The following is a 27199-nucleotide window of genomic DNA, read 5'->3' on the forward strand; positions in this document are numbered from 1 at the left end:
ATGCACTGCCATTGCTTGTCTTGTACCTGTTACACAGCACACAGAGGACTTACATTTCATGGACTGTCATTCTGGCACGCTTCGAGCATTATATTCACTCCTGCAAATATGTGCATCTAGGACCCAATTTAAAGCCTACAGATCAGCTACTTTTGCTGCTTATCAGGTAGGAATTGTGGCTCAAATCCTCTGTTCTGACCAGTGGTGGCAGATAGAGGGCAGGTAGGCAAAAGTGGCTTTAACCCACCTTTACTCTTCCTCCAGTCTGGGCATGCTTACCTGCTGGATGCCTGGGCTAAGTTAGATCTGCCCCAGGACTACGCTGACTTACACAGCCTCAACAGCTAGGCAGCTGGGGGTTTCAGCAATGTATAGAGGCATCCTAATTATGCCTCCTTTCTCCCCTGTGCCTAGGGCAGGGAACAGTGATGACACAGAGCCACCAAAGCAGATCCTACACCATCTGAGGATCCCCCCTATGGAGGTACAATTCATAGGGTGTTGGATGTGCTGGCTTTACAGGTGCCCTATCACTGGAGCAGGGTCCAGGATCTTGCCCAGCATCTCTCAAAGTTGGTTTTCTCACCTTCTCCATTCTCCTGTGTCTTTTACCATATCCTGCTTCAGGTTTCAGGAGGAGGAAGGGAAAGAGTAGGTCAGTGGGTAAAAAAGACCTCCATTGGAGAGCCACGGAGGGACATGTCAGAGCCGATAGGATTCCCGTCCGCTCGGCTGTGTTAATACATTGACATGATGAATCATTGCAGTGGCATTTGCTGGGATGACTCTAGCTAAGAATCCCTCGGGTTTTATTTTTACACTATAAATCAGTTTTCTGAGAATGCCGAGTTACAGTACAAAACATGACACTTTCTTTGGGAAGCTGCCATGCGAGGAAACAAACTACTTTGTTTAATGCACATGTAGAACAATCACATGGGGTTTTGTAAAGGAGAATCCGAGCAAATAGGTGTTCACTCATTTTTGGCACTTACACATAAAGAGCAAGGAATCTCCTGAGTACTTTGAAATGGAAAAAATTCAGGCCTTTGGTCTCCACTATGTATGAAGCCTAAATCATATGGGGGCCATGTGCAATTGGACACATACATTTGCACCTACCTGATTTAGGCCCTAGAGCCTTACAGTCAAGGTGCCTATCCTGACATATCTTCATTTGTTCAACCAACTTTGAAAACTGGGCCCATGTTCAATTTTAATTTTTTTTTTTTTTTTTTTAGTTTAAACATCCTTGCTATCACATGAAGGTACTAAACATTTGTGGCTTTTTATACAGATCATTGTAATAATATCTCTGTGCTTAGAATTGAAGTGATGTAATAAGATGAGTAAATATGATGCATTTAAAGGGCCAACTTCTGGTTGCATTGAAGTCAGTGGAAATCTTGCAACTGATATCTATAAGCCTGAGCTTTGGCTGAAATTGTTTTCTAAATACATAACATGATGGGCAATATTCTGTCGAATACATTTTCTCTTTCTGTTTGGATCTCTTCATGTTTATTTACAGGGGGAGAAATAATTCTGTGGTTAAAATTGCTGTGTCAGAATAACAGTAAAGACCTGAGTGTGGCACAAAAGGAAGGAAATTCAGGATTGACTTTGAGGTCAAACAGAGTGGTGACATAAATTAGATTCCCTTACACTAACTAGGCCTGCTTACACCCATTCTATCCCTATAAAAGGGAACCTAAGTTGGCATAACTCAAGTGCTGTAAGCAGTTGGTCATTGGGTCCTCTGCTCGCCACTAGGTGGCACCTCCTTCTGTTGCGGTACGGCTGCTTCGTGGCTCAGCCCTCTGGCCAGCTCACCCTGTGATTTCCCTTTCTGGGGGAGTCTTTCAGGGTCCTTCTGCACCAGCTGCATCAGGCAGTCTGCATGCCCGCTCCCCTGGCTGTGTCATTCCACAGTGGGTGGGGCAGTCTTCCCGTTCACTGCACCTAGCAATACCACTCTGCAGTGGATGGTAGGGAACCCAGGCCCACCCACTACCCTGGGTTCTAGTCCAGGGCCCTACAGTGAGCAGTTAAGGTCTGGGACTTCACCAAACTTACTGCTCTGTTTCTTGGACTCCTTCCTACCATGCTGCTTTAAGCTTCTCCTTCATGAGCCTTCCTAGTCAGTAGTTTCTCCTGGGGCTACTAGGTAAACTCTTCCACCTGGGTTCCTATCCCCTCTTCCTTCTCCCTTTCCTCAAGAAGAGAGAGAGTGCAGGCTTCTTCCCTGCTGTGTTGCCAGCCTCCTGGCTTTATAGAAGCCCTGTCTGTTCCTTCACAGGTGAGCTCCCATCTAATATAGTGCTTTCCACACAGCCTAAATCTCCCTCTCTTTGCAGCTGAATTGGCTGATTGGGCCTAGCTGGCCTACTTCAGCTCTCTCTCCGGGCCGGTGTGGGAAGCACAACCATTTCATAGATGTAAATTAAAATACCTCCAACCCTACTTTAATTTATATCTTCTGGCCCCTCTGGTAGACTCCTTTATACATCAGTGGAGTGAATGTAAGTAGTACTAAGGGATCTTAAGTCAGTGCGTAAGGTTCGAACTTACATCGCCTCTGAATTTAGGCCTCAAGTGCATTATTCACCTTATATCTCCTTGGTTTTCTGGTGTCTACTGCATAATACTAATCATGGTTGGGAAGAATCCGCAATGCTTACATACAATGGATGAGTCCATAACACAGCTGTAAGTGAATTTCTTTGCTCATCATTATTTTGGTGGTTTCCTATTCTGTAGCTACGTATCTGTTCTCCATTTTTCAAACTTGTTCTTATACTCTCATTCCAATTTTGGTTTTTTTGTGTGTTTGTTTTTTGGACAGATTTACCAAAAATCAGACCGAGGCTGTATGGGCTAGTGACTCCGATCAGCACTGGTGCGGATGGAAGCTTCATCTCCAATATTCTCTCCGCAAGCCATCAAAGAAGATTAACAAGGGATGTATCCCAAAGCCCCAAACAACTGTATTTTAACATCACAGCTTTTGGAAGGGAATTCCATCTCAGGCTGAAGCCTAACACCCATCTGGTGGCTCCGGAGGCTGTAGTGGAATGGTATGAAGACGCTGTGGAAACTGGAAATGGAACTGAGGCTGGTAACAAAAGTCAGACTAGGAGCGCAACAGAGTGGATATGGAAAAAAGAGCCTCTGTGGACCAATTGTGCATATGTTGGAGACATCACTGATATCCCAGGAGCATCTGTTGCTATTAGCAACTGTGATGGTCTGGTAAGATTTATTCCATGGCATATATGTTTGGATCTTTATCCCTTTCCCACAAAGCTTTAGTTACTGTTTAAGTATCCAACAGTTATGATCTAATTTGGTTAACTTCATTTTCCAAACCCATTAGAAATTGCACCCTTGTTTTATGTGGAGTCATTGGGCCTCATGCTGGAATACCTCCACTGCAGGACTTATCCCTTATTGACATCGTAGGAGAGATACAAATCAAACCTGTTAGTGTGGTATTTTGGTTTTTGTGATATGTTGCAAACAGGGAAAATAAATGTAGCAAAGTTATCATTAGCATTTTTGTAGTCCGTGAGCTTACAAACGATATAAATAAATAGATGTCTCTATGTACAATATTATTATGCATATTTTGAGGTGCAGCACGTTCACAGACTGATCCCCCAAAATAACAATGACAGTTTAAAAATAATCAGGCATGTTTCTTTAGAAAAAAATAGACCCCTCTTTTTCTATACTATTCTAACACTTTAAAAGCATCAGTTGGATCACAGTACTTATAGGTGATGTGTTCGGAAGGTACTTTGGTCTGGTTATTATGTTAGACTAAAGTATGTCAGTGTAGATTCAGCAGCGTTATCTGTAAAGATAGACTGGGTTGGTGCACAGATGCCATACATAAAGATTGGACATATAGTGACTGCATATGCAGTTCATTAACTCAATTCATGTGTCAAAGAAAGCTAATAATACTTGCACTGTACTCTTTAAGTAGTAGAAGCAGTAACATAAACATAATTGCAACTTCCTGGAAGATTAATATAGAGCTTTTATATACTGCTCTTCAAGAGAGAAATGGTATGAGCAGGCCTGCAACAACAGATGTCCCTTCTTTGAAAGAGCTTCCCTCTTGGATGCCAGACGCGTAAATGATTTGATCCCATTCTACCTTAAGTACTAGCCAGCTATGCTCCTCTGTTTCTGGAATGCAATGTGAAGTTGTACATTAGTTTATTTCATGGAAACCACTCGCTGGTTTAATGAACTTTCGTTAATTTAAAGAAAGGAAATCTTCATAATTGATATTTGTTTATAGCTGATGGGTTTTTTTAATTATTTTGTTTTATTTTTTTTAAAATCCAGTTTGGTAATAGTACGCACAATTTACAAAGATAACGTGCAGATTTTTGAGCCCAGTGTATGTCTTCATATAAGCAATGGCTATGGTGCTCTCATTCTAAATGAGCTGCTGAGGCTGGGAGCTATGCGTTATCGGTAACGCTTCAAGACAGTACATTGGATTAGACAGAGTTAGATTTAGGTCTGTGGCTGCACAGGCAAAGAGAGACGTGTTGCTGAAAAGACGCCCTTGCTGAGTGTTGCGTTAATTGGAATGGAGTAGTTCCTGTCCTTGCTAACCTCCACTTCTATAAGCAGAGGAAGGCAGGTAACGTGGGGTCCTAAATGAAAAATTAGGAGGCTGATGTGTTTTTCTGGGGGGGATGGGCCAAGAAGAAATGCTCTAAATGGTATTTAGCCTCCTAGGTAACCTAGGGTGGGGAGTGAATAACTGCACCTAAAGTGCCACGGCTTTGAGCAGTAGTAACTCAGGCCACGTGCCTGCATCTCTCTTTCCCTGGGATCCTGCAGAGGGGTGAGTGGCCTGCCAAGGTGGGGCTGGTCAGAGATCCACACCGAGCAGCTGCCCTCAGTATCTACCTTTGGGATCCTGGGAAGTTATGTAGTAGGGAGTCCACGTTTCATGCTTCTGTAGTCCTCCTTCCCAAACTCATCCCTCAGGAGTGGGGAAATTCAAGTGAACTCTGCAAAATTCCTCGTTGTGAATATAGGGCCAAATCCTTTTCCCATTGGAGTCTGTGGAATTTTGCTATAGAGTTTAATGGGATTAAAATTAGGCCCTATAACAGGGGTTCTCAAACTGGTGGTTAGGACCCCGCAGGGGGTCACGAGGTTATTACATGGGGGGTAGCAAGCTGTCAGCCTCCACCCCAAACCCCACTTTGCCTTCAACATTTATAATGGTGTTAAATATGTAAAAAAGTGTTTTTAATTTATAAGGGGGGTTGCACACAGAGGCTTGCTATGTGAAAGGGGTCACCAATACGAAAGTTTGAGAACCACTGCCTTACAAGCTATAGTATTCAACCCATGTTTGAAATCTGACTGAGAAAGTAGTTTTTAGCTTTCAAATACAGAGCTGAAATATGAAGCCCTGAAAGCCTAGCTTGTGACATTCCGGTAAAGCTGGCGGTGAAGTATGGATTAATTGATTAAATGTATCTGTGTGTGTTTGGACTTTTTTATTACTAGTAACTAATAATAAAAAAAAATCTAATTTATAGTATAAAAAATGCAGGACAATGCCAATTCAGTATAGAACAGGGGGATTTTATCTCTGATGTGAGGTACGTGCTGCACAGAGCATGTGAAAGTAACTATTTCTACTCTGCTTCCTTGTTGTTACCCCTTTTTTTGACACTCACCCCATTTTGCTAACTTATTGTCAGTATTGGTTCCTGTTCCACTCAGCTTGCCTCATTTGCTTGTGCTGTCTATTTAAACCCTCAGGGACAAGATCCTGGCCTCCCCTCCAGCTGTTTTGCTCTACTCTACAAAACAGGCTTCACCAGCTACGTAGGGATTCCCTCTGGGTAAGGGGAATCTCTGGGTATCTTAACTGCTTTGCCACTCCCAGTCCCTGGCCTCCAGAAAGGAGTTATCACCTGGGGGGGGGGGGGGAATTAATCACTATGGTAACAATTCACTGACTGTGTAGTTTATAAGGTAAGTTTGATATCTTGAGTAGCTAGAATGGAATACTTGGCTTGCTACCAGTCAATGAAAATCCTGGCAAATTTTTGTTTTGTGAGTAAGTAATCTGAAATAAGGAGGTTTTTAATAAAAACTTCAACATAAATTGTAAGATACCTGCTGGTAGTTGGGCACGTTCTGTATTTCATTAAATTGTACTTGTGTATATATATTACTAGAATTTATATTGGCTTATTACCAGGTTTCATACTTGGCAGTAAGGTTGTATTGCTGTTGAGAAAATAATGTGGCCAAATTGTGCTCTGTTACATTGACATCAATGTATAGAGAACTCTGGATTTACACTGGTGAACTGAAAGCAGAACTTTGCCTCTGGACTTTTCCTATGTCTGAATTTGCATTTTAAAAAAACCTGACAAATTATCAGAATTCTTTCAATACAAAACTGTTTATTTGGCTATCATTGCATAAAATAATTAAGATATTAACAGTTTGTTTTTAACATTGCAAGGAAAATTCTTATGTACAAATCTATGTAATGTCTCTTAAGGTAATCCTTTTTTTGTTTTTTTTTTTAATTGGTTCCCAGAAGTGCATGCATAACCAGTAATTTTAGAAAAAAAGCACCTGAGTAATAGTAAAAGCTGTCACATTTTTTCTATGACCATGTTTGAAAGTTATATTTTATAATTCTAGGTTTGTGAATGGCTGGCTAGTGCTATGAAATATGAGCATTTAATGAGGAATCTGTAACTTGTAAAGCTTGTTGACATGAAAATGGAATTTCTGAGTGATTTTAAAGGAAATGAGATGTGTTTAGGAGGGAAAATGGATCCACAATACTGTCTAACACTAGTTTTGCTACACAATGCAGGGCTGAGGCCTTGTTTTTGGAAACATAGTTTCCTTCAATTTTGACGGTATATTCCCTATGTTGCTTCAATCACTGTGACAAACTGTAGTATTCATAGTTTGTCAAATACTGTTGTCAGAGTTACAACAAAGCCTATAACTATGTTTTACTCACCAAGGGATTTCACAGTGCAAAGTAAATCTTTTCAGATTTTGCATAGTAGCATGGAGCCACATTATGCCTTGATTTATACCTCATGCCACCCTATTGAATTTAGTGGGGTTGCCTGGGGGTACAAGTCTGGGCAGAATTTGGCCTGCAGATCCTCAGCATAGCTAACACTGTCTACCTTTGCAGGGACAAGCTTTAGTGGAAAATGTTTGGAAAAGTGAGGTCTTAAACTTAGAATTCAGTTGCCTTAAAGCAGAAATGTTGAAGGAGCAGTGGGAAGAAGGGATAAACTTGGAAGACTATTACGGGAAAACTTTATATCCTTCTGCCAGGCTGACATTAATCAGCTGAATATAACAACATCCCTCAGCTGCGTGAGTCTGAGAAATCAAAGCCTGTGATCTCTGTCACTGGAGAAGGGCAAAGCAGAAAAGCCCGAACTAGCTTGGATCAATAAGTTACAGTTGCGCTGACTGTAGTCTAGGTTAACTCCATTTGTAGAAGAAGTGTTGCCTCACTTTTTCTTTCAGTTGACTGGCTTTACTAAAGATTTAAAGAGAGAACCAACTGAAATTAATTAAATGGGGTTACAACAAAGGTGCACTATTGAATAGGTTTAACGAGGCCTGAAATGTTTCCCAGAGCTACGTTTGGTAAGACAAGTACACGTAATTTCCCATCACACGTTCATACTCCCTTATTCTTGTTGCGTTCCCTTCTCTCTATTCTCTTTGCAGGTCAGCAATGACCCCATAACTCCTATCCCCCTCTGTTTCTGTTTATCCCATCTTTTCTGGTCTGTGAAGAGAGAGAACAGGCCCTATAAGTGTTCAGGAGATGCTTAATTTAGACATAGCTGATCTGATCCGTCGAACTGTGTTAAGTGTACCTTCACCTCTGGCTTACCCCTGTGGGGGCATATTTAACGCACCTCTGGGCTAAATGAAATGTTGACTGTAACATATGTTAGTAAGTATGGTAGTTACAAGTTCACTTCCTTTTAAACGCGGAATATGCCCCGGAGGTTGTATTGGTCATTTTATACATTTGACAGGTCTGACTCTAAGAAATTGGGCAGTTACAGCGGCCTTAATGGTCCAACCAACCAAAAATGATGGAACCTTACCTGATCATGTAAGATCTTTTGCTAAGAGAGTATCATTCTCTGATGGAGAAACATGGTGCAACAGAGTTGGAACATAATTGCAAGACTTTCAAAGAGGTGCAATTTAATCAGTTCAAAGCAGATTTGCAGGAGACAGGTTTCTCGTATTTATTTGTGCCTGGTGTAATAAGTGTTTTTTTTAATCTGCATGGTGGAAAAAGTATAGCTGAATAACTCCTGTGCTTTTAAATACAGCTTTCTAAGCGTATAAGCTTCTAAGTAATGGAATTCACTAGACTTTAAGTGTAGAAATATCAAGGTAGATTGATTTAAATGTTTTAATCATGACTTAAATCAGTTGTTAAAAATGGACTTTCAATTGCTGTTTTTAATGGTTTGTTTTGTAATAAACTTTGACTAAAGCAAATACCTAGGGTCACCATCATCCTGGCTTGTCTGGAGCTCTTTACTCTCACCCCTGTAGTCTCCCCAGCGTGTGACATACACTCTACAGATCCATGTAGGCTTCTTTAGTATGTTAACATCTGGCACAAAGGAGCCTTCTAAATATTTAGCAGCTTCCATCCAAGATTTATGCAAACCATTATACTTGGAGAAATCCATTGTCCTGCCATGTTGCTGATGGATAACTTCATGTTTTTACCCTAAATATGCTTTTGAGGGAGTGTGTGGGGTGATGGGGGAGGGAGAATGGACAAATACAAGAGGCTCCTGCATTTGTTTTGGTTTCTTCCTTTTGTCATTCAAGGCCAACTGCAACCTGTGGATAGAGCAGCCACGAATGTATGTAGATGTGTTTTCCCCAGCTTCCCTCTTCTTGAGATTTTGTATTTGCTGCTTCCTTGTTGTTCTCTTTGGGCCAGATCCTGATCTCATTGAGGCCAGTGGGAGATTTGCCATTGACTTTAGTGGGACCTGGATTATTGGCTTTTGGTGTCCTTCTCTCACTTTGTTTTGGGCCTGCTGCCTCCTACACTTGGAACAGATGCCTACCACTTGCGTGCCAAGTGATATTATAGTGGATGATGAACTAAATATGTGTCAACAATGTAATACTGTTGCAAAAAAAGCAAACATCATTCTGGGATGTATTAGCAGGAATGCTGAAAGCAAGACACGAGAAGTAATTCTTCTGCTCTGTTCAGCACTGATAAGGCCTCAACTAGAGTATCGTATCTGGTTCTGGGAACCACACTTTTTGAGAACGATGTGGACAAACTGGAGAAAGTCCAGAGGAGAGCAACAAAAATGATTAAAGGTCTAGAAAACATGACCTATGAGGGAAGATTTGAGGGGAAAAAAAGAAAAGGATTTGTTTAGTCTGGAGAAGAGAAGACCAGGGGAGCTGGCGGGGGCGGAGGACATGACACGTTACATAGTCTTCAAGTATGCAAAAGGTGGTTGTTCTCCTTAACCACTGAGGACTGGACAAGAAGTAATGGGCTTAAATTGCAGCAAGGAAGAGTTTGGTCAGACAGTAGGAAAAACTTCCTAACTGTCAGGGTAGTTAAGCACTGGAACAAATTACCTATGGCTGCTGTGGAATATCTGCATTGAAGGTTTTTAAGAACAGGTTAGACAAACACCTGTCAGTATCTAGATAATACTTAGTTCTGCCTCAGTGCAGTGGGGTGGACTAGATCATCTCTGCCAGTCCTACGATTCTATGGGTCTCTCTTCCAAAGAACTCTTTAAAATATATTTTTGTGAAGCCATCCAACGTTGACATCCTCATCAGTCACATCGGCATGTGTGATGATAACCTACACATAGATAGCTTCTTTCAGAGGAATATGTCCAAGCACTTTGCAGACTGTGCACCTGCTATACCCCGATGAGGTAGGTACCATGGGGAGTAAATATACACCATTGAGGGAACTTGCACAAGGTTAAGTTAAATAGCTGGGAGAAGAACCCAGGTCTGCTATCCGTTAGTCCTGTTCTTAGCCCTCTCTGCCACCTGCCAGTCTTTTGAATGGTTACCTGAAGTCATGTCTGTTGGACTATAAGCCCTTGAGGGGGCAGGAACCTTGAACTAGATCTTCAGCTAAGGTAAATCAGTGGAGCTATGTTGCCCCCTGTCTACTGTGGTTTCTGTAAATCAGTTTGTATATGTTTAGCCCTATATTACGGTTTGATCATGCATTCTTTGCGCAACAAACTTCCACTGACTAGGAATTTTGGGCATGCCTAAATGAATGCTGAGATGGACTCTTCATAGCCGAGGATCAGTCTTTCTAGTATTGGTCTTTAAATTGATGTGCATGCCAGTAGCGCTATCTAAGTAATATATATCACTATAATATGCATAATAATAAAAAAACCTGTAGCTTATTGTTCCCCAGCCCCCGATAGAAATAAAATTAAACCCCAAAACTTAAATGAAGTCCCTCTCTGAGGGGATGCAGGAGAGACTTTTTATTATAGCAGGTGGGTATAGAAGCCTATTTTTAGCAATCTCCTGGCTGTCTGTTGATTTGGGGAAACCTCTGGACTATGTCGTGAAAAGGAAAGATGTTCAGAGTTTCTACCTAGCTGTATTCTTCTTGTTTTCAAGGGTTATTCACCAGCCAAGTTGTCCTCTGAAATAATGATCACCTTAGGGGGCAACTCTCCCTCCCCCTGTTTGTTCCAGGAGCTGTGTGGTCATAAGAAAAACTGAATTGATATACCATAGTATTGCTGTGATCTTACTCTAGATTAATTCAGGCCAGATGATAAGGGAACTGTATAAATGTCTCTGAGCATTGAAATGTGCAGTCGATTTAAACAAATAGTCGATTTAGATAATTGTTTTGCAAGTGGAAAACAGTTTTGCGGAGTTTTAAAATGGAGCATAATAGCAATGGGCTGTATCCTCTGAGCTGCATGCAGATGGAACCCGTTCTGCACAGATCCCAGCCCTCCAGTGTGGACAGGGAAGAGGTCAGCCATGGTCTGCTGCAGTGTATCCCTCCCACCTCCATAGGGACCAATGTGATGATTCACGAGTGGGGAGTGCATAGACTAAGGACAGGTGGGGAGTGGGCATGTCAGGGATGCAACCAGGGATCATGAGCATCATCCACTTCTGGACCATGGTGTTTTTCTGCTGCACTGCCCCTGTGGTGGAGAGCCTCCCAGGCAGTTAGTGGCTGCAGGAGCCCTAAGCGCATGGCTCCCATGGAGATGAGGAGCAGGGCCAGAGCCGCAGGCAAGCCTCTGGATAGCCATTTGGTTTGGGAACTGGTCCAGCAGCCTGCTTCTGGGCAAGGAAGGCAGACAAAGCTGAGAGTGATTGAGGCTAAATCTGAGAGGAGATTTCCTCTCCTTTGATCCTCTTCTGTGTGCTTTTCTGGAGGAGAGGGAGGCACAGACCGACTCGGAGGAAGTATTTGCAGTGCTTGCTTCAGTTTTACCCTTTTGTAATGGGGTAAAGATAATGGGCTAACAATGATTAGGATTATTCAATTTAAAAAAAAAACAAATGTGTTTCTTTTCGCACTTCAGAATATTTGTTTAATATATAAACATGTTCAGGAGCAAACATCAGAAGAGATTCCTGACTCACGTGGTTAAGACCAAGATGATTCTTTTGTGGGCAGGGAATGTTATTGTTGCCTCACTGTAAAGCACAGATTATCAATTGTCAAGATCGCTTGAAGTCATTGTTGTATTGGATCTATTGTTGTTTGTGGTCAAAATGGCTGGCCAAGAGAGTGCAACTTTCCTTATAAGATGCTGACCTCATGATGGTTGATCTTGCTCTCTAAAGCCTTGCTTGGGAAGACTATACTCTGGAAAGCCCTGGCCTCTGGAACTTCTTTCCACCATTAGCCTGAAAGAGTCTGGGTTTGTAACCTTCACCACACATGATAAAGCCCAGGGGTGAGATTTTCAAAAGCATTCAGCACTTGTGTAATTGCTCCTGTTGAAATCAGTGGGAGTTTACCATTGAAACTCCCACTTACTGTTTACTCAGGCTTTGGTTTGAAAGGGTGAAGATTGGGCCTGTTACCATTTATAAATGAGCATAGGTTGATTTTTTTTTGTTTTTTTTTTGGTGCTGGCATTGCTAACTACAATATGATTCATATTTTTAAAAATACCAAACAGAGGTAGATTTTGATTCATTTCTGTAGCACACAGAGGCAATATGATAGGTATGTTAGGTTTGTCTTAATCCAAAAACACAGTATAGAATGCAAAATTGTGCACAGCGCTTGCCAAAATGCATGCAGAGACAGGATTTTTGCATAGAGGAGCTTACAGTCCAGCTCAGGTTGGCTTTAGTTTCTACAGTCCTCTTCAAGATAATGGGGTACTTATACAATAACATTAGTGTTAACGGTTGCATACAAAAATAGATGTGACTCCATTCTGACTTTTAAAAATGTGTTTATGTATACACCACCTTCTCCTGTTCAACGCACAATGAGCAGTCTGTGCAATATTCCGCTCCTCTGGTATCAGAAATACATGGGCATGTAAGGACGTGTGGGCTGGCTATGTACGTGTACTTAAATGGCCTGGAATTAACAGTGGGGTCATGGGGATTACTTTTCACCTGTTTGCAAAGTTTCTGCATCAGTTCTGACAATCGGTTTTTATGTTATACCTGAGTCATCAACCCAGGGAAACAGATATCAAGAAAAGAGGATGTCTGCCCCCTTCATTCTTTATGCAGGAGGCTTGGGGAAAAGGCTGCAAGAGACAGCAGTGGTGTAAAATGCATTATGGACATGTTGCCTACATTCATTCCATGCATCTGAATAGCTTTGTCAAGGAGCATAAAGGATGCCTGCCTTCTAAAGTAGCACTCACTATTGCAATGTCCATCTCCTAGTTCTAGAGCCTGGTCCTCCACTATTCCAGCTCTCCCTCTAACCTTGAGACCCCTACCTTTCCTTTGCAATGCTCAGGTCCTGAGAGCATTTATTGTAACTTCTCCTCTAGTACCACGTTTGTTTTGGCCGTTCTGGTCCCAGTCAGAGTTGCAGCCTAGGGCAATAATCCTGCTCCTGTTGAAGTGTATGGCAAAATTTCTGTTGACTTTGGTGGAGCAGGAGCAGGCCCTGTCAGGCAGTAAACTGTACCTAATTATTAATGAATGTTTAATAATTAATAGAGTTCTGAGGTTCCTCATGACATTCAAAAGTTTCTTTCCCCAGAGTAGAGGGGAGACCAAAAAGCAACTGCCTTGAGCAGGACCACAAAACTCGATGTAGAGAAGATTAACAGTTATGCAAGCCCACTGGGGCAAAAGTGGTAGTAGAAATAATAAAGTTGTGTTTGAAAATGCTCATCTTGGCAGCACAGATCTAGCTTTATGGTACTTTAATGCAGTATTGCTAATAACACTATTATGAAATATAAAGATGTACTGTAATGCAAAACTATGCTTCTAGAAAGTCACATGGGCCTTACTTAAATCTTATGAAATAAAAGCTGCCGTGATTTTGAAATGGAAACTATCCTCTTTATAATTCTAGAGCCTAAAAACTATATTTGCAGTATCAAAGGCTGCGATTTTCAAAGCTCTTAAGGGATTTTGGAATTCCTTAAGATTCTGAGGGATTCATCATTAAGATGAATGGGAACTGGGCATCAGCCTAAATGGTTAGGGGTATACTGATTTCCCAGCTGAGGATCATACCCATAATATGTTTCCAGGTGTCTCCCTGGCTGTGTGAGACTGCTGAGTGTAGTTTAGAGTGACTGGTCCCTTGTTGTTTGTTTGCTTGATTTTGTTTTAAATCCAATATATGGGGCAAGTGAGGCTGAATTGCTCAGTCTGAGTAGCAACTTGTGTGTTTTGGTGATTTCCCTCCTTTGCTGTCTTCTCTCTTCGGAGTGTGCACTTCCTCTTTATCACCTCTTTATGCTGCTCTTTATGTGACAGTTATAATCTGCTTTGAAAAAGAAATCTATGTCACGTGCACCTCACTGGTATAAATTCTGAGAAATCCCAAACAGTCCATTTGTGGTCCAGCCTACCAGTAACATTTATGAATGTAGGATGCAATATTCTTTTTAGTTTTGTGTGCATTTGAAATAAAGTTTGACCATAAATAGAGTAGCAGAGAAATGCTTTTAGGAGCCCAGAGAGAGCTGACCACTCCATCACAATGTGCCAGACTTTAGCAGGGTGGATTTGATTTAAATCAAATTGATGTAAATCACTTGGCAGGAAGACTCAATTTAATCATGGTTTTCTACATAAAAGTGCATTCTTGTTGGTTGTTATAACCTTAATACATATTCTTCACAACTCAGAGATAGATGTAATTTCATTTTTAGAAGATACACACTATGCATTTTTAAACAGTGATTTATTTTGAAAACTTTTCAGATTAGTTTTACAGCTATACCATAAAATGAATGATTGTTTGGTTATTTCATTTACCAAAGGTAATTGAAGCAGATAGTTCACCTCCCAATGACTTTATAAATATCTCCCATTCAACAGGTTAATCAATATTTGGAGGATTTTCTTGCCATGCTGTATTAGGAGGAGAACATCACCAGACAGACATTTAAATTGTTTTATTTAACTAAAACAACAACGTTAAGTATTCTGGATTTTTTCCTTCAACAGCAAACATATAATATTTTAACAAAAAAAAGCACATGTCCCTCGCTTCTCACATTTATCTCCAGACATCTTCTCCTTGTCCAGATCTATTCCTCCCCCAACAATCTTCTTTCATTGAACTTTTTGAAACTTTGCACTTTTAGAGAGAGGTAAGAGGTTGACTCTGTGTACACAAATTTGCAGAGGGACAATAAAGTTGAGGTCTTTTCTTTCTCATCTCTACATATTATTTATTTATTTAAAACATTTTTTTGTGAACAAGCATGTTACCTCTGGAGACACAAACCCACAGTTTGAGAACTGCGAAACTAAGCATCTCTGATGGTATCTTCTAGACCAGGGGTTCCCAGACTTGGTTCGTGGCTTGTTCAGGGTAAGCCCTGGTGGGCCGCAAGATGCTTTGTTTACCTGAGCGTCTGCAGGTGCAGCCGCTTGCAGCTCCCAGTGGCCACGGTTCACTGTTCCCGGACAATGGGAGCTGCGGGAAGTGGTGGCCAGGCCTGTGCCGCTTCCTGCAGCTCCCATTGACCGGGAACAGCGAACTGCAACCACTGGGAGCTGCGAGTGGCTTTACCTGTGGACACTCAGGTAAACAAAGCGTCTCATGGCCTGCCAGGGGCTTACCCTGAACAAGCCGCGAACTGAGTCCCATTGGGTAGATAGAAAGATTAACCTAAGATTAACCTAAATAATCAATACAAAATCCCTGTGGAACCCCATAAGATTGGGTCCCTAATCCATGAACTATTGAAACTCATTTACAAAACTTTTCTTAAACATTACGTGAATATATAATCCCTATTCCATGCTGAGAGGATCTTTGAGCTATAATGTATCTTAATTAAAACTATCTTTAGATGGGTTTTTTTTCCTCAAGCATTTTATAAAAAAAAATCCAATTTTTTCCCATTAATTTTTTCCTAAATGCATATCAAAGCCATAGAGTCATAATTACTTTGGCCTCTTATCACTTAATGGTAGATTGTCAAAGGCTAACACAAACCTCATTGCCACAGGAACGTTTCTGTGACTGGTCTGAAAGCAAATTACTAACTCACAGACCAGACAAAATTATGATGCTTGTTGTTTTGGTCTTTTAAAAATATGGCAGTACAAATATTTATCGATACCAAAAGTTGGAATTAAATTGTGCCCATCTGCTATCCAGTTTTTTGTTTTACAAGAGAGACTTCTTGCCCTCTCTGAAGTGTTGTGGTTGTACTAGACAATTGGAATAATTAGGTAGTAACTCAGTACAGTGTACTTCAAGCACAAGACAATGGCAAAACAAGTTCCTATACAACAGTTTCCAAGTACCCTCCTTGCATGTTGTTTGGAGAAACCTCACTTATAAGCTTGTGTGGAAGTAAACTTTATTATTTAAAAAATCATTGTAAATATGGAAGAGTACTGTTAAGATTCCAGTATGAAAGAGTTTTATTTATTTTGCTGTAATTTCTAAAAATGAAAAATTTCAGGCCTTGATTATGCAAACACTTAAGCACGTGCTTAACTTTGCTCACACAAGTAGTTCCCCAGCGGCTTCAGTGGGACTGTTCTTGTGAGTGAAGTTAAGAATGTGCATAAATTCAGGAAAACATTTTTATTCAGGACGGCATTTAAGAATGTGCTTAACTGCTGTCCTGAATAGGGATAGACTTTAGCATGTACTTAAATGCCTTCTTGAATTGGGGCCTTATTCATAGGTTTTAACCATTATGATTATATATTCTGACTCCCTGCATAACACAGACCATAAAACTTCAACTAGTAATTCCTATATTAAACCAATATATGATATAGCTCACACAGAAGTTCTTTTAGAAAGATACTTCAAGGTGATGGAGAATCTAGTAGCTCCCTGTGTGAGAAGTTCTAGTTGAGTATTTCAGATTCTGTCTTGGTTTATGTCAGTGGTATAAGTGCTGTTTCTTTAAAAAAGAAATTTCTCTTTTCTGATTGTTTTGTAACCACTTATTTACAAGGGACTTCTGTTTTGGAATGGTCCTTTAGCTTGTTTGCGCTGATGAACAGAGGCTGTTTGTATTGTAGTTGTGACTCATTTAGTGTTTAATATCCCATTAGAAGAAAAAAACTGTTTTATTAACATGTCTACATTAATAATTGAGTGTGCGTGTGCGCTGCTAAATGTATTATCGTGAGTGTGTGTACAGCAGTGTACACACACTCACACTCTCTCTAATACATTTAGCAGCACAAACAGTTCCTTCTATGGAATGGGATCTGAATCAGTGGGTAGCATAGGTTTAATCATAAGCAACATACGGGATTAAGTTGTACAGCGGTCTTTTTCAAACTTGGATAACTGTCCTGACCACGTGTTATAAAAATCATTGTCTGCTATGAAGATTGTAGGTTTTTGTTTTATTTTACGTTTTAAAACTAATCTTACATTTCCATATGTATGCCCACTAGCTTTTCTTGGTGGGAAGAATGTTCTGTCTCCATTTCATTATTGGAGAATATTGTGCTTGAAGTACTAACATGTTGAGCAATTTCCTATCCAGTCCAGATCGTCCTACCTCAGGGACCACCCCCAATATAGTCTCAGTTCCAGCTAATTACATTGGATTTATCATTCTTTCCTTGGTCTCATCCTCTGTCTTATTCTGATATTCAATTTGGGGCAGGAACATGCAGTATTTTTTTCTAGGCTCTATTCATTCCAACTTCCACACTCCAGCGCACCAGAGACACTTTTATAATCCAGTCTAGTCTGCTATGTTTCTTAAGTGTTGTATAGCAAATAAACTTTTAAATAGTATTTATCAGTTTCAGTGATATGGAACTGCCATCTCACACTCTTTAATCTGCTTCACTAGAAATTTCAGTGTTCAAGTATTATTCCCAATTTCATGTATTCTTGGTTAGAGGTTTCCTATGAGTTGCATGAAACATGGTTCAGTCATCCTTTTCATATCACCTGTTGCTGGTTCACTGGAAAACAGAATACATAGTAGAAATGTGGTGCAAAGATGAAACAGGTAATTATGGACATAAATACCTGAGGATGAACGACTCATTCACCTGGATGAATTCAGTGATTTTGATGAAAAACTCTCGCCATGTGTTTCTACAGAATGATTGATTGTAATGTGTTTGAAGAGGGCTAAAGGCACAGATATGGCTCGGAATTTGAGGACAGGGATTGCTGGATTTCTGGGCACTCTTTTTTTCTGTTGTTCTTCCTGTTTGTATCCATTCTAGCCCTAACCAATGACTGACACTAAAGGACAAACTCTTTTCTCCCTAATTACAAGCCCAAATTGATAGGCTTGGTGTGAGGATGGGAAGCATATAAACTTTGTCCTCCCCTTATTCCAGAGAGATGGGCTTCTCTCTAAGGATCCAGGAGATGTTCATAGTGGTCCTGCCACTATCTTAAGAAGAGTTGGACAGCCAAAGTTAGGCTGATACTGCCCTGTACATCTCCATGTGCAGTTCTGAGCCAGCGGAAAGTGAAGCAGAGGCCAATTGTGTTTCTTGGCCCAGTAAACCAGAACTGTAAAAATCACAAAACACAGATGCCAGAAGACCTATTTGACTAGATAAGCATCTGACTTCATGATCAGGGCTGCTAAGAAACTTCCTTGCCAATCCTTTCCTGGGACTCGATTACAACTGCTGCCAGCTGGAATTATTGCTGAGGGGGACTAGTTTACTCTTCTCAAGGTGATAATAAACAGGTGAGGAAGCAATTCCACCAACTCCCAAACCTCCGTCTGAGCTGATGAAGCCTACGTGAGCCAGTCATCAAGGCAGGGCAAAGCATGCAGCTTCCTTAAATGAAAAGGCATCCACACCACAACTATGATAGCCTCAGAGCCAATGCAAGGATAAAGCAACACCTGAAAATGTTCTTGGTGCAGGAGGAAGTGCAAGAATGGTCGACACAATGGGTACATGCAGGTAGGGATTGCCAAGACATATGGATGTAACATAGTCTCCATGGTTCCACTGTCACCACAATGTTTTCCTCCATCTTAAATTTCCTAAAGGCAACAAAGGAACTGAACGATTTCAGATCTAGTGCCTAGCCAGAGACTGCCTGAATCCTTTGGCGTCGCCAACAGCAGAGAGTAGACCCCTTACAAGAGCTCTTGGCGCACATTCTAAAACAGGTTTGATGTCCAGCTGAGGATGTATAACTTGCCCTGTTGCTTTCCAGCTCTCTTGTGGAAGAGAGATGGAAGACGGGAGAGTCTGTGGGAAATCAGAGAAGACTGGAAACCCATAAAGGATCCTGATGAGATAACAGAGTTTGCCTAGTGGTCTGTTTTGATTTGCTCTCATTGCCAGTGGTGAAATGGACCCTGCCCACTCTCAGCAGCAGGAGACTTGCTTCCCTAGGTCGCTCCTGTGGTGGAGCAGGTCCTGCCTCACCGGAGGGGGACTAGCTCCCCCGCCCCCAGCAGCGCATTCTAGAACTCTGATGTCCCAAACGACCAGACCAGTTCCTCACTCTAGACGTGAGCTGAAGTTTGGAATGGGTGGCTCCCTCATTATCCCCTCAGCTAAACTACTCACATGCATATTTAAGGAGGTCCACCCAACCTCTGAGAGGAAATCGGGGACCTGTCAGTCCTTCCCTGCCTGAGTACACTCTCCTCCAAGTCTGTGTCTAGGCCCTGGTCCAGCCCATGTGGACGGGTCACCTATCTGGTCACCGGAGAGGAGCGACATGTCTGATGGGGGTCACCCCTGACTGAAGGATTGTGCCTACTCCACAGTCATTGCGACATACTGACATTTAATCACTGCTACGGCTGTTGCAGGAACCACTCACACGGGGGTTGTGGATGGTGAAAGGCTAAAAAGGGGCAGGGCACTGCTGGTAATGTTTATAGGACATTTGTTGGAAAACCAAAGAAAAGTTTGATGCTGCCTGGGAGGTTTATCTTGAAACAGGGTCTCTATTTATTCTCCTTTCAGGATGGGGGCAGCAGAATATTAAATAATTAAAAATAAAGCTGAAGGTAGTGCTGATCCCTCCCCTTTGACAGCCCTTCTGCACAAGTCCTGGTCCCTTGATTAAGAGGAGATAAGATGGCCGATTTCAAAACTGTTTCGGCACTCTGTTTTAGGCAGTGTGGATTTTTTCCCCCCAGGATTTCAGTGTCTTTTACGGTAGCTTTAGCGATAAAGGGTACGTCTTGTCTGAGCAAGAAGGGGTCTGAGGGGTGTTTTGAAGAAAATAATAAAAATAATACTTTTTTTTCAAAATAAATAAGAACAATAAAGGCATGTTGTTGGAAACCTGCAAAACAGATGTCCTGTGTGGAATTCACAAATGGGGATTGATGGGCCATAAATGGGCTTTGCATAAAAAGTTAAAATTCCCGAATGAGCGTCTGTGCATAACATGGTCTTAAAATAACTGGCGCATCTTTTGTCTAACTGAATAATAGTCCACCAGAGGCACAGGGCTGAATTCAGAACTGCTGCATAAGGTGGTGTAAGTGACATTTTGCACGTAGGCATAAGGCAATGTAAGTTGCTGTAGCTTGCATGCTGAGGGGTCTGAAGATGATGCAGATTAAAGAAGGAAGTTGATCACCTACTCGCAGCCTCATGTTAGTTGCTGCCATGCTCCTCTCTTCTGGGAACAGATCAGTTACCTGGACTCCCCTCCCTTACACTCAGTAAGACAAATTGTGAGGTGATATATATGGGGCATGCCAGTAAGTCGGTTTGAGTCCAATGAATATCAGTCAGTGTGACTCGCCTTCTTCCTAGCCCTCAGTGTGGTGAAAATGGCAGCAATTTAGACTTTCTTCTGAACTTGCCACAAAGGAAGGAGATCTGTGTGGGAGGGACCGCATTTTCATTAAGTGCGTATATAGAGCGTCTAGCACAAGGAGGCTGCAATCCGGATTGGGGCCACTAGATGCTACTTCAAATAATAATAGTGTTCTAAAATCTGACATTTGGAGTGTTTTTGGTAAAAGGAGTGCAGTTTAAGAAACCTACTTTACTATTCCATGCAAAGAGGCACATGCAATAATGTTATACCATCCCCTTTTTGCATTTCTTTTGGATTTAGTGTTGGGCAGAAGAAATAGCAGCTAAATGAAGAGACTTAGCAAACAGTGTGCTACAGGATAGATGGGGATGAGGCGCATAGACAGAAAGGTGAGCTCTGGCTGCCATGGTTATGATAATCCACAAGGTGAAGTTATTCTTCTCAGGTCAATATTACCAGCATTATACGATGGGCTTTTTGGAACTGGAGCCAATATGAGCTATCTGGTGTACTTTAAAAATAGCCACCTCCATCACAAAAATAAATGTGTAAGTTTTGAATATTAAAAGTGTTTGAATCCTTTGTGAATTTCATCTCGTACCTCCCCGATGGCGAGTTGAAAATTTTACCCAGTTAGACTAAGTGGTTTGCTTTCTCATTCCGACCGTTTCATGGTTCAATCTGGAGATTTTGTTTGCTGCTTCAAAGTCAGTTTAATGCATTAATCTGATGTTCTATTTGAAGTGACTAAAGTATGTTGTGAAACACTCATTGGTTCATTAAAGCAAAGCAAAGTGTTCCGCCAAACCTAAGAATTAGGCTGCTAATCCCACTGTCACCCTTGTCCACAAGCTCTAAACTCCAGGCATGGTGGAGCAGTGCTCCTGTCCCCCACCTTTTAATGCATGAATCAAAGTGCAAAATCTACATGAAACTCAAAAGAAGAAAAATCTGGTACCATTTGCAGCATTTGGCATACATTCCACATGGAATATGGTGTAACGGAATAGCCCATTTTTGGAGTGGTGGTAGCGTAATAATACATCTGAGCTCATGAAGGGGAATTGGTTTTGGTGCAGGAGATTTTAAAAAAAATGAACTGGAATAAGTGGGTGGTTATTGGATGCTGCTTTAGGTATTTGTTTAGGAGCTATCATTGAATCACACCTTTTATCCTTGGCCATGTATTTTCAGCACACTGGTTTTAGGGCAGTTTGACATTTCCCTTCTGAATCTTTGCTTTTGTTACAAAAGGTGGCATCTGCTTCTTAAATTGTCCTTTTCTAAACTCACAAGTAGCAGTAAAATAGGCCAGGCTTATTAAAATGAGTAAGTACAACTTTTTAAAATAGTTTCAGTAATAAATAACAGCTTGTGTAATTTCTATGGGGCGTCGATAGCATACACGCATACTACACGTGAATTGGGCACTCATTCACGTTCTTCCTTCACATATCACATGTGGTGAAGTATGTGTCCCAGTAAAAGAAAGTAAATAGATCCTGAAATAGTCAATGTTCTCACAACTTAATCCTTGTAACCTCTCTCAAAGTTCTTATTGACTGTAGTGTTTGCACTGAATTTGAAACTGCATTTTGCAGAGTAGAGATACAGAAGCCATATTCAGTAATAGCTTTTTTTGATGTTCCTTGTTTATTCAGTGCTGTACTTGCTTGTATCTGGAATTTGACCTTAGAGCTGCATGGTTTGAGGTACATAAAGGGAGCAAGAACAAGACTGAAATGGGCAGGAAATGTAATGCTGGGTTATTTGGGGAGGAAGCAAGAAAGCAATAAGTTCCTGTTTATACGGTGAGAGAATTTAATTTCAACTGTAGGTTTTAATCCAACATTTATTTTTGGTAGATACCATTGGAATTTTGCATACAACTTGATAAATTACAAAGACTTTTAATTTAAAACAACAGCAAACATACAGAAGACTAACTTCCCTACATTATTTGCCTTACTCACTCCCTATTTTTCCTTTCAGTCTTGATAAGCCATTTTATTTTATTAAATCTGTTATAAATCTGTAAAGTGCACAACTGTGTTACTTTTGGAGAGGGCAGAAACCTATGTAGGTGTGTTGCTCTTGGCCCCTTTGGGGAGAAAAAACCCTCTTTTTTCAAGAGGTGGAGCAGATGGAAAAGTACACAATACTAGTGGGTTCATAAATATTGCCGACTCCTGGCATTCTGGCTGTTCGAGTGCTGGGATTCCTCCATTCAGTATAAAATATTTCACGGTTTTACTATTTCTTCCATATGGTAAGAAAATCTGTTTTATGGGATAAGTTGTTTTTTTTTTTTTTCACCCCTACTTTTGAATGAACTTGTATAGTATCTTTGAAAGTCTGATATTTCAAGACTGAGTCTGTTAGCTGAGTCAGAAGCTTACTGATAACATTAAGTACTATGTGGTAAAGGAGCCAAATTTTTGAAGCCTTCCAGGATTTCATTTCCTATATTCTTGGAAGGCTAGGTGATTTACAGGGGCAAGTCATGTAGAAGAGGATACAAACACTGTAATTTGACACAAGTGAAATGATCAGTTAAAACCACTGAGCAAAATTGACCACTGTCCCACTGTCTTTTAGAATCATAAGAATTTCTCTTTGGGGCATGGACTGCTATCCTTTTTTTCTGAGGTTATACAACACCAAGCACAATGGGGTCCTGGTCCGTGACTGGGGCTGCTAGGTGTTACAGTAATACAAATACTAATAATAGTAATTTTCATGCTTGATCAGCTCAATGATCTGTCTAGTCCTGTATCGTCTGGCCAGTAATAGCTGTTCCATAGGCAGGGGCAAAAAACCCAATAATGGAAAGTTATGGAGAAGGCAAAGCCAAGGTGTATGCAGCAGGCTCTCCTCCAAAGCCAGTGAAAATGCTACCAGGAAATTTTATATGGATATAAGATATGAAAAGAATATGTATTAATCATATGAACTGGATTTTCAAATGAAGCCCAAAGCAGTGAGGTGCCTAACTTCCTTAGAAAATCCTTGCCATAAGTTGTAAAATAATGCAGTATGTCAGCATAGTCCTGGAGCCTTACACTTTTACCTGTCTTGCGTGAGATTTGCTGCCCTACAGAGTGAATACCATTGGGTTCCCGCAGGACAGGAGGAATTTTAAGGCTGCAAGGCTGTATGTTCATGTTCAGATAAATGATGGAACATCCCGACTCATTGCCAGCGTGGGGGAACAGATGTCTGTAGACTGCCAAGAGATTAAATTCACCCCTGTGCCAAGGGCCCACATCTGGTACTGCTAGCCCCAAGTGATCACAAGTTTATGCCAAATAATTGAGATTTTAATAAATAATATTTTTGGATTTGTTGATCCTTCCTAGTTTTCGAACCTTTCAAGTTCATGTTTTCAAGATTTTCTCTGCTTCCATGAGGGCCATAAACTTTTTTTTTTTTTTATACTTGAAATGGAATCTTACAATTCTCTGACAATCCCATGAGTCTGGAGGCTGTGAAAATGCCAAACATGGCGAGACTCTTGATAAAATCATGAGTTGGCAACCCTGTGTGCAGACAGCCCATGTATAGGATAGTGTTTGAGTGGGAGGTGGTACTATAGGCCTTGTAGTGGCCTTCTGCATGGGATGACATTTGCCTGTAAATGTGTAGACCTGTAGCATCTTACACTACATCACTAGATATTTCACAGTATCGGGGTAACTACGTCTGTATTCCTCCTCCATGGTAAGGCCAGGGCACCCACTCTGAGGCCTCTGGCTCCCCATCTATTACCTCTCTTGGGCAGACACACGACAGTCTCCCTCCTGACCGGGATATTTTAGGTTACACTGTTCCCTGCCTATACTGTAAATTCCCCAGCAAAGTCAGACTGCCGAAGCAGGCCTGCTCTGCTTTTCTCCGCAGAAGCTATACATAGTGTAATTGCCACTGTTATAAATTAGCGTACATCTCTTTCTAAGCAGAAACATTTATTTTAAGGTAAAAGCATTATAGAGAGAACCTATTTAAAATCTATAAAAGAACTTACGTGCATCCTCAGGGCACAGCTTCAAAAGAATGAGTCCACAGGTTGGTAATTTTGCATTCTCCCCTGTTTCCGAGGAAACCCACTCACCTAAAAGTTCAGTCTTGTTTGGCCCATTGTTTTAAAGAATCCGTTGACGGTCATAACATGTTGCAGGGTTTACATTAGTCCTGTCTCCCCCTTAAAGAAGTTTATATACAATCCCACAATAACACACACAACGTTTGCATTTTTTGGAAATGTACTTCTAAGATACGTCAGGTATGTCTACACTAGAAATGCTACACCAGCCTAGGGGTTCATCCATTGCTGTAGTAAATCCACTTCTCTGAGAGACAGTAGCTCTTCCCTAGACCTGCGTTGTCTATGCTAGGGCTTAGGATGGCTTACTTGTAACTCACAGGGCATAACACAACTTTGTAATGTAGACCTGCTCTTCAGCTTAATTCAGTAAAGTTTGTCCAGGATATTGAATGAAATTGCCATATCTGTCACATAGAGGTACTGTGTTTGTCACATACGTGTACTTCTGTAAAGATAGACAGATACTGGGCTCAGTAAGAAAACTGACTTTAGTGAGCAACCTCAGTACATAGTTTTCAATTTTTCCTAACTCTGAGATCTTAAAACCAAATTCCTTTTTTGAGGACAATGTGTGTGTCATATTTGTAGCTTTAAAATTAATCTGTTTGGGTTATTCAAGCACAAAAAAGTCATTTTTTCCGCATAAAAACAAAAGTTCTTCTCCCCTTTCTCCTTTTTTATTTTCACATAACTCTTAACAATTATTCAATGGATTTTTCTTGGAATTTCCAAAAGAAAAAAAGCTCACATTTGTATTGAAACCAATTATGAGAAATTGCAGTCCAAAGAATTTGTGTGTGTGTGTTGTAAAGATTATGAATGTCCCCAGTAGGAGAGGTTTCAGAGTAACAGCCGTGTTAGTCTGTATTCGCAAAAAGAAAAGGAGTACTTGTGGCACCTTAGAGACTAACCAATTTATCTGAGCATGAGCTTTCGTGAGCTGCAGCTCACTTCATCGGATGCATACCGTGGATATGCATACCATGTCTTCTGCAGTTTCCACGGTATGCATCCGATGAAGTGAGCTGTAGCTCATGAAAGCTCATGCTCAAATAAATTGGTTAGTCTCTAAGGTGCCACAAGTACTCCTTTTCTTTTTCCCAGTAGGAGAGTAGCAGCGTGATCATCTTAATTTAATTTTAGCCTTGCAGGATGACATAGTAATATACTGCAGTTTTCTTTTTCTCTTATGCACATATAACAAAATATTGGTAACTCCATGTGTTAGAATAAGGGTCTGTTTTTCTTTTTATTAATATTATCACTAGGGTGAATCTAACTAGTATCCTGGGAGTCCATCACTGCATACACAAAATAAATAAGAGCATGGGAAAATTTCTTTTTTGGTTCATAAGGCTGCTCAGATGTGAAGAAGATGTGAAGAAGAAATTAACAAGGGGTCATTCTAATTTACAGCATCCCATCTCAAACATAATCTTGCTAATTACAAATTACAAATTACAATTCCAAAATTCCAAATCCTACATTCCAGATAGATTAATAGATTTTTAAAGGGCAGGAGGCACCGTTTTGATCACTGAGTCTAACCTCCTGCATGACACAGGCCACAGAACTTCACAAAGCGGTTCCTGTGTCAAATTCTGGTTGAACTAGAGCATATGTTTTGGAAAGAAAGTCCAGTCTTCATTTATAGAATTCAAGTGCTGGAGAATTTGCTACATCCCTAGGTATATTGTTCCATTGGCTAATTACCTCACTTTAAAAAAATTGCACTTTATTTCTAGATTGCTTTTGTCTAGCTTCAGCTTGCAGCCACTGGATCTTGTGTCTAAATCTGTTAAATGAAACAACTGTTCACTGTCAGACCTCTTCCTTTCATGTAGGTATTTGTAGACCATGATCAAGTTACCTCTTAATCTTCTCTTGAATTGGTTAAATAGATTTTATTTAGTCTGTCTGTATAATGCAGATTTTCCAGACCTCAGATCATTCTTGTTGCTCTTTTCTGAACATTTTCCAGTTTGTCAGCATCCTTTCTAAAGTATGGACACAAACTGGAAACAACATTCCAGCAGTGGTCTCACTAATGCCACATATGTAGGTAATACCACTTCCCTACCCCTGTTTGATATCCTGATGCTTATACATCCAAGGATCACATGTGTTCTGTTAGCACTGGGAGCATATTTTCAGTCAATTCCTGCCATGATCAGTCAGTCCCTTTCATAGTCACTGCTTTCCAAGCTACTGACCCATCCTAAAAGTGTGACCCCTCTTATAAGCATATAAAATGATGTTCCATTTCCATTTAATTTCTGTAAGCATTGATACACTTCTGGGTCCTTGGATATATTGTTTCATGTTCATGCAGACCTAATGATGATACTTTTTGGTCTATCTTATCATGCCCCAATTCAGTGAAGCACTTAGCTCGTGATCACTTTTAAATCAGTGGGATATAAAAAAACACTAAAAGTTAGGCACATGCATACATGCTTTCCTGAATATGGATGGACTTTAGCCTTTGCCTGAGTGCTTTACTGAATTGGGGCTGAAATGATTTAGGGATTGGAGGTATTGAATAGCCACTTAAAAATCAAAACAAAAGGTGGTGGTTCTAGCGATGGTCCTAGTGG

At 40.8% G+C, this 27199-nt stretch overlaps 1 protein-coding gene across 1 annotated transcript in view; it reads left to right on the forward strand.

Moving 5' to 3' along the window:
* The window catches only part of ADAMTS3 (ADAM metallopeptidase with thrombospondin type 1 motif 3), a 190155-nt gene that overhangs the window by 13757 nt on the left and 149199 nt on the right, over positions 1 to 27199 (forward strand). The window contains 1 exon segment of the mRNA XM_077814745.1: positions 2846 to 3252. Within this exon segment, the coding sequence (XP_077670871.1) occupies positions 2846 to 3252 (407 nt within the window).

This window comes from Eretmochelys imbricata, chromosome 4 (genome assembly GCF_965152235.1).
Source record: "Eretmochelys imbricata isolate rEreImb1 chromosome 4, rEreImb1.hap1, whole genome shotgun sequence".
Classification (NCBI taxonomy): domain Eukaryota; kingdom Metazoa; phylum Chordata; order Testudines; family Cheloniidae; genus Eretmochelys; species Eretmochelys imbricata.